Source organism: Haliaeetus leucocephalus, unplaced genomic scaffold (assembly GCF_000737465.1).
Source record: "Haliaeetus leucocephalus isolate CR32 unplaced genomic scaffold, Haliaeetus_leucocephalus-4.0 Scaffold450, whole genome shotgun sequence".
Lineage (NCBI taxonomy): Eukaryota > Metazoa > Chordata > Aves > Accipitriformes > Accipitridae > Haliaeetus > Haliaeetus leucocephalus.
In genome coordinates, this window is record NW_010972886.1 from 8,207,911 (window position 1) to 8,220,410 (window position 12,500).

The 12,500-nt window shown below is 39.5% G+C and overlaps 1 protein-coding gene across 9 annotated transcripts in view; it reads left to right on the top strand.

The window, feature by feature from the left end:
* Positions 1-12,500, top strand: part of EHBP1 (EH domain binding protein 1) — a 225,677-nt gene that overhangs the window by 182,448 nt on the left and 30,729 nt on the right. For 6 of the 9 annotated variants that reach the window (XM_010574733.1, XM_010574736.1, XM_010574737.1 and 3 more), the window contains 3 exons: positions 2,486-2,627; positions 2,778-2,884; positions 5,571-5,694. In XM_010574733.1, the coding sequence (XP_010573035.1) occupies positions 2,486-2,627; positions 2,778-2,884; positions 5,571-5,694 (373 nt within the window). Of the gene's footprint in view, positions 1-2,485; positions 2,628-2,777; positions 2,885-5,570; positions 5,695-9,617; positions 10,184-12,500 lie in introns of those variants that run through there. The other 3 variants (XM_010574740.1, XM_010574734.1, XR_774823.1) reach the window with 3 other exon arrangements.

Consider the following 12,500-nt stretch of genomic DNA (forward strand, 5'->3'; position numbering starts at 1 on the left):
TATTTAACACTTTTTTTTTTTTTTTTTTTTTTTTTTTTTTTTTATCTTGATACTTGTCATTGGCCTAACACTAAGAGATATAAGAAGCATCTCTCAATTCTGACTGCACAGGTTGTCACTTAAATCAGAAATGCAACATGGGCTCCATCCTGCTGCTGGTACAATCAGCAGCGAGACTCTCTCTGACTTTAACAGGAGTAGGATTGGACTCTCAGGGATTTGCTTCCCTCCCAAGCCTGACCCTCTGTTTTCTGTCCACTAAAATTAAGCCGTAATATACTTTAAAGGCATACATACTTGGGTGCTTGACAACGAGTGCTTCTGAGAAAAATAGACACGAGTCTGTGGTGCACTCAGTCGTTTTGCCTGTTCTTAACATTCACCACTTCAGCATAAAGCACACACCAATCAATTTTCCATTTCATTTTCTTAATTAGTCCCCTTGTGTTCTTACTATTTATTTTTTTTTTAAATAGTCCCTGTATGTCATTAATATCCCTATGGCTCTGGGGCACTTCCAGTTGGGTATAACTTTTCACCCACCTGCAGTCTGGGGGGAAAGCACTGCTGACTGAAAGGATTTCCTTCCCCAGATACAGAGATGCTTTGAAGTCCCAAAACAATGACTTTCATTGCTTTTCCCTTACACTGTCGGTTCCTATAAATTGGTGATGAAAGTGTGTGGCAGCGGCAGAGGACTTTCGGTCTCTATCTTTGAACAAAAGGAAGCCTGGATCAAGTCTGATTTTTGCGTTCAATTTAGCTTTCTGCAGTGGATTTAATGCAAAATGAAGCTGGCCCAAGAATAATACAATGGATTGAAAAGGCTAACTGAATTAGTGGGCTTAGAGGAATACATTTGTAAAGTGGCAGAAGTCCCCAGTCATAAAAAGGTTTCTTAAAATGGGATTTACTGGCTAATCACACTGATATTTTAGCATGTTGCCAGGCCTAAAAAATTAGTCATGTTTGTTTATTTTGATAAAGACTCTGTTTTAGGTTGTCGGATGGTTATTGTGGTAATAACACGAGACCACCTTTTATTTAATCAGAATCATAACCACCTGATTAGTGCAGCTGAAAAGTCATCCGGGGGTATGAGCAATACTTTTTTAAGCTCAATTCTGCAAATGACACACAGGCCACCTCTTAGGGTAATTTGGTGTCACCTTACCTAACAAAAATGGTATTTCTCTTTCTAAAAAGCTTCTGTGAAGGAGTTGATTTTTTTAAGGTACTCCCACAAAAGGTGCAACTTAACAGTTTATCTCTGTGTGCATCTTTCTAAGGAAGAGTTGGAAAGCGTCATTATAAGGAATATATGGTGTCCATCTGTTCTCGTGGAGCTCTTGGCATTGAGGTGGATTTGTTTTTTAATAAAATGCAGTTTACACGTTTCTAAATGAGGCATTCTGTGTTTGTGGAAAAGGATAAACTGTTACCTTCCCTTGGGGATTGTGTATCCCCGGCCTCCTTGAGGCTAGAGAATAGGCCATTGGAGAACTCCCTCATTACCAATTGTCTCAATGCAGAGGAAGGGCAAAGTCTTGGTAGCTTTTGATAACCAGTTTCAGCATTCAGCAGGCTTAGCTATTAGTCATGCATCTTAGCCTTTCCCTATTTACTTTCAAAACACTTAATAAAAATAATAAAAGATTAGGTATAAAATGAAATATTTGTTTGGTACACAGCACCTCGGTATCTGCAGTTTCCACACACTGCGGTGGTTCAGTCTTCTGGGATATTTCGTGTTGATAGAATCATTTGAATTTGTTACCAGTATTAACATAGGAAGCCCTGGAAAAGATAATTGTAGTTTCCTTAGCTGTAAAGGGCTTACTTACAAATCTGGCTTTGGAAAGTTATAGCTGATGAAATGCAGTTCAGTGGGGTAGTATTATAATCCTACCTTTTAGCCTTCATCCAGCATTAGTGGTTTATCTCAATGGGCATAAAATTAGAAACTAGTTCTTCTTGTCATACAAGTCTGTGGGACTACAGAAAAGACAGATTTCTTTACCGGGCAGGGAGACAGGCTAAAGGCAACACGCTTTTAAAACGATACAGATCATGTTCAGGGGTAGAGACGCCGCTACTTGGCAGCAGCATGCACAGCGCTTGGCAAATCAAAGTTGCAAAGGAGTGATTTTTCGTTTAAAATCAGTGTTGCTGGCAAATGCCAGTCACAATTAATAGGTCTGGCTGCTAAGTAAGTAGAGAGTCCTGCAGGATAGTGCCCACATAGCAAAAAGCCAGTCATTGCCACCACACATTAAACAAAAAAAAAAAAAAGAAAGGAAAAGTTAATCACTCTTCTCCTTTTTTTCTGCAGCTGGTACTTTCATTCTATATAAGCCACAGCCCGAGTTGTGAAATCCTCTTTGGAAAAGCTGTGTCCTGTCCCCTTACTGAAACGTACCTTTCGAATTTGTGTCTTCCCGTTTGTAAACAAAAGAAACTGTTGTGTGTCTGTTTTTTTTCCTAGCAGAATGGAACAGAGGAACATCGTGCTGAGCGATTACAAAAAGCAGCAGAACGGTTTAGAAATCCTGTTGTGTTCAGCAAGGACTCTACCGTCAGAAAAACTCAGCTCCAGTCTTTCAGTCAATACGTGGAGAGCAGACCAGGTAGGAGAAAATATAAAACCTGTTTTCCCATCTTATGATTTAATAATATTTAACAATAAATATATGAAAACCTGATAATGTAAGTCCACATTTCAATACATAAATATCAAGCTTTATAATAATTTTACATGTCTTTCCCCTTTTTTCAAGAGATGAAAAGACAGAGATCAATACAGGAAGATACAAAGAGAGGAAATGAGGAGAAGGCTGCGATAACTGAGACTCAGAGGAAGCCATCAGAAGATGAAGTGCTTAATGTATATTAATTTTTTGTCTGGTTTCATGATTGCTGATAATTCCAAACTGTATGTGGAAATAGTGCCTTTATTTGTTAAAATGAGATGTTAGGTTTTTTTAGATGTCAATCTCCAGTGCATTCAAAGCAGAGTGAGAGGGGTGCACTGTTGAATTAGTCTGCAGTGTGGTGATAATTGTCAGATAAAAAAAATGAATTTTTCAGAGTTCCACAGCCCCAGCTTCCTTGAGACATTTCCATCAGGGCACTTCCCATAAAGAGATTCCAGTATTGATCTACCGGGAGGATTTTAATTATTACAATAGCAGATACCGCAGAGCTGCAGTTAGAGGGAAGAGTCACATGAGACCTGCTAGAATTTCTCAGCCAACCCATTTTGTTGGCTTGGGTTAATGGGTGTTCAACCTTTCCATTATCCAGATCAGCCGTGAATTACTAGCTGAATGATGTTTGCATTAATATAATATATATGGTAATTTCTTCACTTAATTAACGGGGAGGTTCAGCTCAGTAGGGGTATGGGCTGATCATGTGTAAAATTGATTTGTGAGGGAAATATTTGATAGACCGCAGGGAGAAAGCTGGTTTTGATGGACAGCTGCGGGACAGAAGCAGGAAGAACAAGTTTTAACCTGAATTTTTTTTGTCTGAAAACACAACACAGCCTTTGATGGTGGTCGTTTGTTGCTCTCCACAATTTATCTAAACACATTTGTAATTATTGCTGAAGCAATCTAGAGCTGAGTAGCGATTTTGTACTACTGTCATATCTATACCAAAACATCGAACTTTTTACGAGCCAGAGTTATTTTTAGCCCAGTTGTACTTTTGCAGAGCTGAAAAGATCTGGCACAGTAAGTTCACGTTATATATGCAGATGATACACATGAACTCTTGGGATATTTCAGCCTGACACAGCATTTCTTTTCATCTTCTAATAACAATTGTTAACAACTATGCATACTTACATTAGGGAAGTTTTCATACTGTTTTCAGTTAATTATAGTTGATGAAAGGCAATATACTGCACATCACCTCAACTCCCCAGACTGATTTATTTTTTTTTTCTTTGGAGACTGCTCTCAGGGAGTTTTGTTGTTGTTTTTCTGGCTATATGACAGGTAGAAAAGGGGTTGCCATTAGAGCTGATACTGTTGGCTGTTCTGTAGGAAGAGAGGGACCAGATTAATGGGGGCATAATGTGCTTAAATTCAGATAACCCAAATTTCAAAGTTATGTGCTTGTTACTGGTCCTGGGAGCTAAGCCATGCCATTAGCCTTCACTTTGAACTTGTCTTTATTTGAAATAATATACCGATGTGATTATTATACTTGTTGCCTGAATTTGAAGCTGAATTGATGATTTCAGACACATTTACGGAAAAACAATTGAAAACATTCAGTGAAAGTATGAGACCCTTACGCAGCAACAAGTTAGCCTCTAGTAGAGAAATAAGCCTTATAAAAAAAGCCCATATATTTTTCTGTTCCCAAAGGACAGTGATTTCAGTTGCATCCTTTACAGAGTGCAGACAAAACATTAAATCAGTTTGCCAGAGTTTTTTTCCCAATTTAAACAATTCTCCAAGGCTTTGGGGCAGGCAAAGGAGGAAGAAGTGGATGGGGTTACTCGGAAGGAGTAATGTTTTTTTCCCCAACTTATGCAAAAACATGCTTCAGGAATGACTTTTCAGCATTGTATACAGCCTGTAATAACTTGGTACAGCCAAAACACGATGTGAAAGTTATTGAGCCACATAAGAATAGCTTGGAGGTATTAAATGACTGTTAGTGGGCTCCTAGTGAGACAGCCAAACCGCTTTGGAAATATTTGGAGATTTGTGTGGTCACCTGTGGGGCAATGCTGAGAAGTTACAGGGTACAAGAGACAAACCTGACTCGTTAGTGTTTCCACAGCTTTCTTGGTAAGGTTCAATATGTTTTATCATCTTGGCATCCCCAGGGCCGCCTCCTGGACAGGTGTGAGCAGGCATGGAGGCAGGACAGCTCGAGTTAGTCCCGGTGCACCTGAACATCTGCCTGGTGCCATTTGTTACCAGTTCTCAGGATAAGAATCACAGTTAGAGTAATTAGCAGTATTTTTACAGATCACTGTGTAGCAGGGCAATTGCCTGCAGTCAGAGAAACCCAGAGAGGCATGATAGCTGAGGCTGGGGAGCCTCAGCATTACAGCTGACCCAGAGGAGCTAAACAAGCCAGGGAGCTTGTTTCAGTTTGGTTTTAATCTCAAAAGCCCACTTTTTAATTGTCATTAGAGCCTCTTGTGCTAGTTCTTCTAGCCCCTAAAGTCAGTGTTTTAAAATTGAATAAGACCTGAATGGCGTAGAAATGGCACGTTAAATAGTGCTTTATTTGGATTACGTTTCCTTTCATTATGCTTTGTTACAGCAGCTTTTATGTACTTAGAAATAAATTAGAGGAATTTCAAAAAGCCAGCCAGGTAGTAAAAAACTGCAAAAGCAAATGTTCCCTAAAGAAAAAACAGGGTGTTTTAATAAACAAATACAGACATTTGGCAAAATTGTAAAGTTTATGAAATGTGTTAGCTTTTTGGTAGCGAGCATGATATTTGGTTGTTTAGGTAAGTGCCTTACTGAGTGTTTGTGGAAAGGAAAAATGCAACTTACAAGTGATGTTTTTTTCTTCTTGTTTGTTCTCTTTAACAGAAAGGGTTCAAAGACACCAGTCAGTATGTTGTAGGAGAATTGGCAGCACTAGAGAATGAGCAAAAGCAAATTGACACCCGTGCCGCGCTGGTGGAGAAGCGCCTTCGCTATCTCATGGACACAGGTACGGTGCCCAATTACACTGTAAACAGTTTTGGCAAATTGAGCGTTCACAAACTCTTATAGAGTTTTGGAAGTGTGAATCTTTGAAGCCTGAATGTTCAGCAAAACTGCCTTGAAAATAAAAAGGCTGCGATTTGCAGCCACCTCTCTGGGCCCTGGTGATAAGAGTGCCTTCATGGGAAGTGATAACTTGCCCTGATACCGTGTGAGCCAGCACTATTGAACAGTGTGCTCATCCATGCAGAGTTGGAATACACATCTGTGCCTCATTGATATGCCACTGCTTAAAAAAAAAAAAAAAAGGAGAAAAAAAGAAAAAAAAAAAAGTAAGATCTTCACTGTTCTACTGATTCAGTGGGAAAAAAAAGATTTGGCCAGCTAAAGCCATGTACTGCATGAAACAGAGCACAGTACATGGGGGAAGGCTCCATTGACTAGATCACTGAAATTTGAGAATGCTATCTGGTTACTGATGCTCCACAATTATTTTATTTATTTATTTATTTATTTTCAGGAGAGTGGGTTTTAAAAGTCTGTAATACTCGGTGTTGTAGGTGCAGTTGAAAGGATTAAAGTGTATGGGAGAATTTTTGTTAAAAGCGTGATGATTTTGACTTCCATGATGAATGTTAGATGGATATTAAGTGTTGATGGTCATCAGAGATAGAGAGGTTTAACCACATCAGCTGGAAAAAAATGGTGCTTTGATATTTCAAAAATAAATAATATCATAGGCCCAAAAAGTGTTCTTCCTGTCCTGTGGGGAAAAAAAGTTAGTTGGTCCAAATTACTTTGTGGATAAATTGTCTTTATAAGTTATATGTATATCTGCTCTTATAAACTTGAAGCCTGTCTTTAACTGAAATAACAGATTTTAAACTAGATTTGAATCCAGTGTTATGTTTTGGAATACGGGTCAATAGACTTTAGTTAAATTTCAGTACTTTGAAGTGAGCTTGCCACATGTGTCCAAATACTAGGGTGGTTTTTTAAAATATATTTACTTCCTCATGTGCTCAGGTGGTTTGACTTTTTAAAATAGTTTTACAGAAACATGTAACTCAGAAACTATTTCCATCCTGGATGAATGCTTGTTTAGTAGGACTTTTACCTGTTACAGTCTTTTGAAGTACTTTTTCAAATGCATTACATGACCTTTAGTTATTTAGCTAGAGAAAATGTGTGTATAATATCCTGCACCTTCTTGTGTACTTTGTTATATTTGTGAAACGTATGTTCTGCACAAAAGGGCCAGTACAATGTTTCACAAGTCTGTGTGAACTCCAAATGCTGCCTCTAGATACATATGGAATCATCAGCATAGCACTTGGGGATTTTTAAAACTCTAATAACCGTGTTGTTATTTGATGAGTGGTGTTTGTCAGGGGTTGGTATTGGGACCAGCACTGTTTAACATCTTTGTTGGTGACATGAACAGAGGGATTGAGCGCACCCTCAGCAAGTTTGCGAACAACACCAAGCTGTATGATGCGGTCGACACGCTGGAGGGAAGGGATGCCATCCACAGGGACCTTGACAGGCTAGAGAGGTGGGCCCATGCGAACTTCATGAAGTTCCGCAAGGCCAAGTGCAAGGTCCTGCATGTGGGTCAGTGCAATGCCAAGCACAAATACAGGCTGGGTGATGAGTGGATTGAGAGCAGCCCTAGCAGAAGGACTTGGGGAAATTAGTGGATGAAAAACTGAACATGAGCCAGAAATGTGCACTCGCAGCCCAGAAAGCCAGTGGCATTCTGGGCTGCATCAAAAGAAGTGTGGCTAGTGGGCTGAGGGAGGGGATTCTCCCCCAAGAAAATGTAAAGGGAGTTGGAACTCTATGATCTTTAAGGTCCCTTCCAACCCAAACCACTCTATGATTCTGTTATTTATGTTATTTATTCCATTTTAAAAGAAATTTCTTACATTTCTTATGTTTTTTAATTTCTTCTATTTTGAAATATGATAAAAAGTTGCTGTATTCTGTGTGTCATACACATGACGGGATGATGTTTCTTTTAAGTATCCTGCATAAAATGGGGAGTCTACCACACAGCTAGAGTGGCTTATACAGCATAGCTGTAAGGGTTGTAACAGGAATACTAATGAATACCCGTCACTTCTTTTACTAGGGATAAGGGGACAAGTGGAGCAGCCATAATAAAAAGTTATATTCTTGATCATTTCCTGAGCGTTCAGGATTTACCTTAAAACAAATTATTTGACAAGTTCTTGATAAAGTTCCTATTTATGTTCTCAGCTTAAAAACACAATTTAAAAGAAAACATGTGAAAAGCATAGTTTCTTACCTATAGTTAGCTTTATAGCCTTGAAAGCAGGCATTCTCAAACTTCTCTAACTATGGTTCACATCTTAACAGAGAGCCTATCTTGTGTACCACCTCCCCTGCCAATCAATATCCCATTTGTCATCAGACAACATTGTGGCAGCAACTGCAATTGCTTACGTGGAAAAGTAGTATTAGGAGGGTTTGTTTGTTTGGTTGGGTTTTTTTAACAGTCCTTAAATGTGATATGGTAGTGGAAAAAAATCTGAACATCTCTTTTTGCTATGCCTTTAAAACTCTGTTGTGTCAGCTCTGTTTCTGTGCCTCTGTGCAGTCCCCTTCCACCAGCTCCTCACCTGCCTTGCTTTCCTGCAGGCTCTTCTCCCACCGGCTCCTTCTCTCTCCCTCTCTAGTACCTACTGCAGTTGCTTCAGAGGATCTGCTGTATCTCATCTCATTAGTGGCTCTCTTTGTCAGGATGGCACTTGTTTTTAATTACTAATACAGACAAATAAGCAACTTGTGCCTCTTAGTCCCAGCTTCTTCTGTAAGGGTCTGGGCTTCTTTGCTCAAGCGTCTGACTGTCTGACAGGGAAATCTGGAAAGGAAAAAAGATGAGTCAACGCCATATGACCTGCCAGCTTGCCACAGACCACCAGGTGGTCTGTAAAGCCATGTTCGAAGGAAGAAAGTAACCACAGCCTGATAGCTAAAAAAGCCGTGAAGGGCTGTTGATGATGATCTCGGGGTTTTGCAAATACTCCCCTAGGTGTTGGTACATACCAGAAAGATGAGAAATGTGAAATGCTGCCAGCTCTCAGAGGTGTGCTGAAAAGTCTTTTGATACTTGATTTATCTGAAAATGCAGGCTTTAGGAACCAGGAGGTCACATGGGCAAGCATAGCTGAAAGACCCTGAAAACACATGAAGGACAGGAACCACAAATGAATTGGTTTTATAATTAATATTATCTTTTAAGCACATCTCTCTTAATTTTGTACTTCTTGGGATTGTAATACTGGAGAGCCTCAGGCAAGTAAGAGTCTCTGCTGACCTTATTCCTTGGCATGAGGGTGCTGTGTTTGTACAACTGTAGAGGGAAGGACTTACCCTGAATTGTCCTAATGTATGCTTGCAGGATGATTGTCCCCATCAGCATAGGAGCACGTTTTTATGTTGTGATTTCCAGCTTTGTTTCCATGTGTGCCAAAACCATACAAGATAAACAAAACAACTGGGAGACTCGCATCATGACTCAGGCATTGCCTTGAAATTAAATTGAAGAAGAAGGTGGTCTGCTCATCCCCGTTGTGTCTACTTGGGGACTGGACCATCTTTTCCTTCTCCACTGTGCTTGGCCCTGTTATTTATTAGACTTTTACTAGGAAGGAAGCTCGCTCTCTTCCTTCTCATCCTCCTCCAACACAAAACTGGGGATGTTTTTTTTCCAGTGAGGAGACTCTTTGCCACCTGGCAGCTCTTCATCCTCTGAGTTTGAGAATCCTTTCTGTTGCTCAGCCAAGGGGGATTGTTTCAGGCTGCAGCCTGAATATCTGTTCTGGATACATGCATTTCACAGGAAGAGAAGTTGTCTCCTGCTCCCATCTATCAAAGCATTAAAATAGTTGGGAATTTCCTTAGGCTGGTGGTAAGACCAGAAAGATATTGTGACTAACCCCTGGACAATACAGGCTTTGGTAAATGTGGAAGAATTCATAGCTTTCACTGACAGGGAAGCAGCTGTAAGCATAGACAATGTATGTTCTTGGTTAGATTCCAGCTCGTGGCACTGTTTGACTTCATTAGACACTACACTTTTTAGTGAAAATTTCTGGCACTTAGAGTTGCAAATAAAAGTTTCAAAATGCCACCCTAGCTTTACGAGGGCGACAGTGGCTGTGGGTAGCTGCAAGGAGTGGATCTTGGAGGTTCTCAGTGCCCCACTCCCTTTCTGCCATAGACCAGGAGGAGAGGAGTCCCTGACATGATGCTCTCTAGTCCAATCCCTAGGACGCAACCTGGGTTGCAGAGGTATCTCTTCCACTGCTGCCCTTGCATCTTTTGCCCTGCATTAGGAAAAGGGCATCTAATGGAAATGGGGCTGTATGAAGAGAGCCCAGGTCCTCGTCTGCATGTGCATTGCCATTTTCTGGCCCTGCAAGACAGCCTTTTTGGCTGGGGAAGCAGAGTTTCTGGCTCTTGACCAAAGGGGAGCTGGTATTTTCAAAGTTCGTCAGCCAGGCAAAGAGTTTGGAACTGGCTGAAGCTTTGCATTTCCAGTGCCAGCTGCTCATGATTTGACTAGAAACACTTGTGTGATGTGTGAAAAAATAAAAGTTATTAAAATTCCCGGGTTGCTGATTTCCATCTGAATCTGAATAGTCACACTTTTATTAATATCCAGTAATTTATGTCACTAGTGGTGTAACCTCAGTCCTTGGTCTTTGCACTTAAAATGAAAATGTAATCTCACCTTGTTCCAGTGAAATGTAGTTTACTGGTACATTGCAAAAGTGTGAGAGGAATCAGTGCTTCAGTGCCTTGAACTCTGTAGAATAAGCCGATGGCACATTTGCTATCACTGTCTGGATATATGTAAGAGTTACCTATATAGAAGGGGTTTTGCAACATACACCGTATGAAATACACTGTCACAAAAAAATTCAGTGGGTGCAAGTGTTTAGAGAAAACAAGGTGTGGAGGTTCAAGTAAGAGAAATGAGTTGTATGACTGAGTATAAAAACCATATAATCTAATATCATTGATTTCCCTTCTTCCTCTATTATAACGGCTTGGCATTAAGTGATGACAGGGGTAGGATTATCTTGCTTTCTTCAGGATTGTACTTACCTATGTTGTGCCTAACCTGTTATGGATAAAATAGTTTTGTCTCTACTTCTGAAAGTGTCTTTCTCCATTGCAGATTCTTCTGTCATTGTATTTTAAGGTGTCTATCATCTTGATATCCAAGTGCCAATTAAAATACAGAATTATCACATAATACAATTAAAATAAAAAAACAAAGAAGCCTAGTTTACAAATCTCTAATCTAAATTTAGCTCTTTTTTGGTCACTATTTCTTCACTAATTGCAAAAACAACTATTTGGAAAAAAAATTTGCAGCTATCAGATATTTTGTTATCTGACCACAGGGTATGAAGTGTTTTTAATTGTTTTTCTGATTAACTGCAAGCTCCCAAATTCAAGTAGAAGCATATTTGTATTTTCCATATGAGATCCTGTACCTTACCAATGGATGAGCATGTTCGTGGTACTGTATAAAGATTAATGAAATAAAAAAAAACCCCCTCTGTTGCTGCTGATTGACCACTGATGGTAAATGTAATTGAATTAGCAGTGCACTAAAATAAATGTAGACAAAATAAATATAGACAAGAAAATCTGGTGAAAGCTTCTGTAATGTTTTAGATTAATAGGCATACAGAATTCTTCACATTTTTTATTACGTTGTCCCTAGATGAATTCAAAGTAATTGGGGTGGTTAATTTTATTTACACAGAGCCGTTCACAGCGCATTAAATAATAGAGATAATTGAACAAGAATTGTCAAGTGTGTACTGATATCAGACATATTACAGAAGGGAATGTGCATAAAACTTCATTTCTATGCAGCCATTGTTTATGGTAATTAAGTACACAGATTTATCCCTTGGTTGCCTTCCAAGCTTATGGCAACTGCTATTGTTGTGCTCCATTAATATGTAATCAGGAAATAGTTTAATTTTCTAATCTGCAGTTTGAGAATTCACTTTCTAACAACTCTTAATTACTGCATTGCCCTAATGATGCTCATGGTTAGGAAAACTGAACCAATAAAGTCCGTGGAAGAAGCCAGAGGGGATTATACTTCCAGAGGTGGTGCTTACTTAATAAACTTGTTATGCCTTCACCAGAGGGAGCTCAGTGTCCTTCAAAAGCAACTAATTTTATATTTCAGAGTTGTACATACCCACGGTGCGAAGAGTTAATGTATGGTGTGCGGCGGGGGTGGCTGTAAATTTGATTCACTGGAGAACCAGATAAGCGATACTATCACCATTTTGGTATTTTTCCGACTGTATACTAATTGTAGAGTTTAATTGCACAGGAAATAATGCAGGTGGTTTAATCTATTGTTTTAAACTGTCCTCTTGGGTTTATTTTTGTCAAGTTTGTTTTCTTTCATTAGCCACATTAGCTAAATGCAGTATCATAAAATCTTGTACGGGCAGATAAGTTCTGTATATTGACAGCTGTCTTATATTTGCTGTTTTCAGGGTGAATCTTAAACAGTAAAGGGTTTTTTAAAATAATTTCCATTCTCCACTGGCCGATCATTCACCTCAATTGTGATTTCCATGCTGCTGCTTTACCTAGTGCAACTCCAGTGGCAGCACTGCAGTTATTCTGGGTTTGTGGTGCTGCTCTAAGATGAGAATCAAGCCGCTGAGATCTTGCAGTCTATCTGTGCTGACCCTGCCCAGAAGTGTCTGTCCTCTAAATGAGAAGATCCGAAAAAGGAGT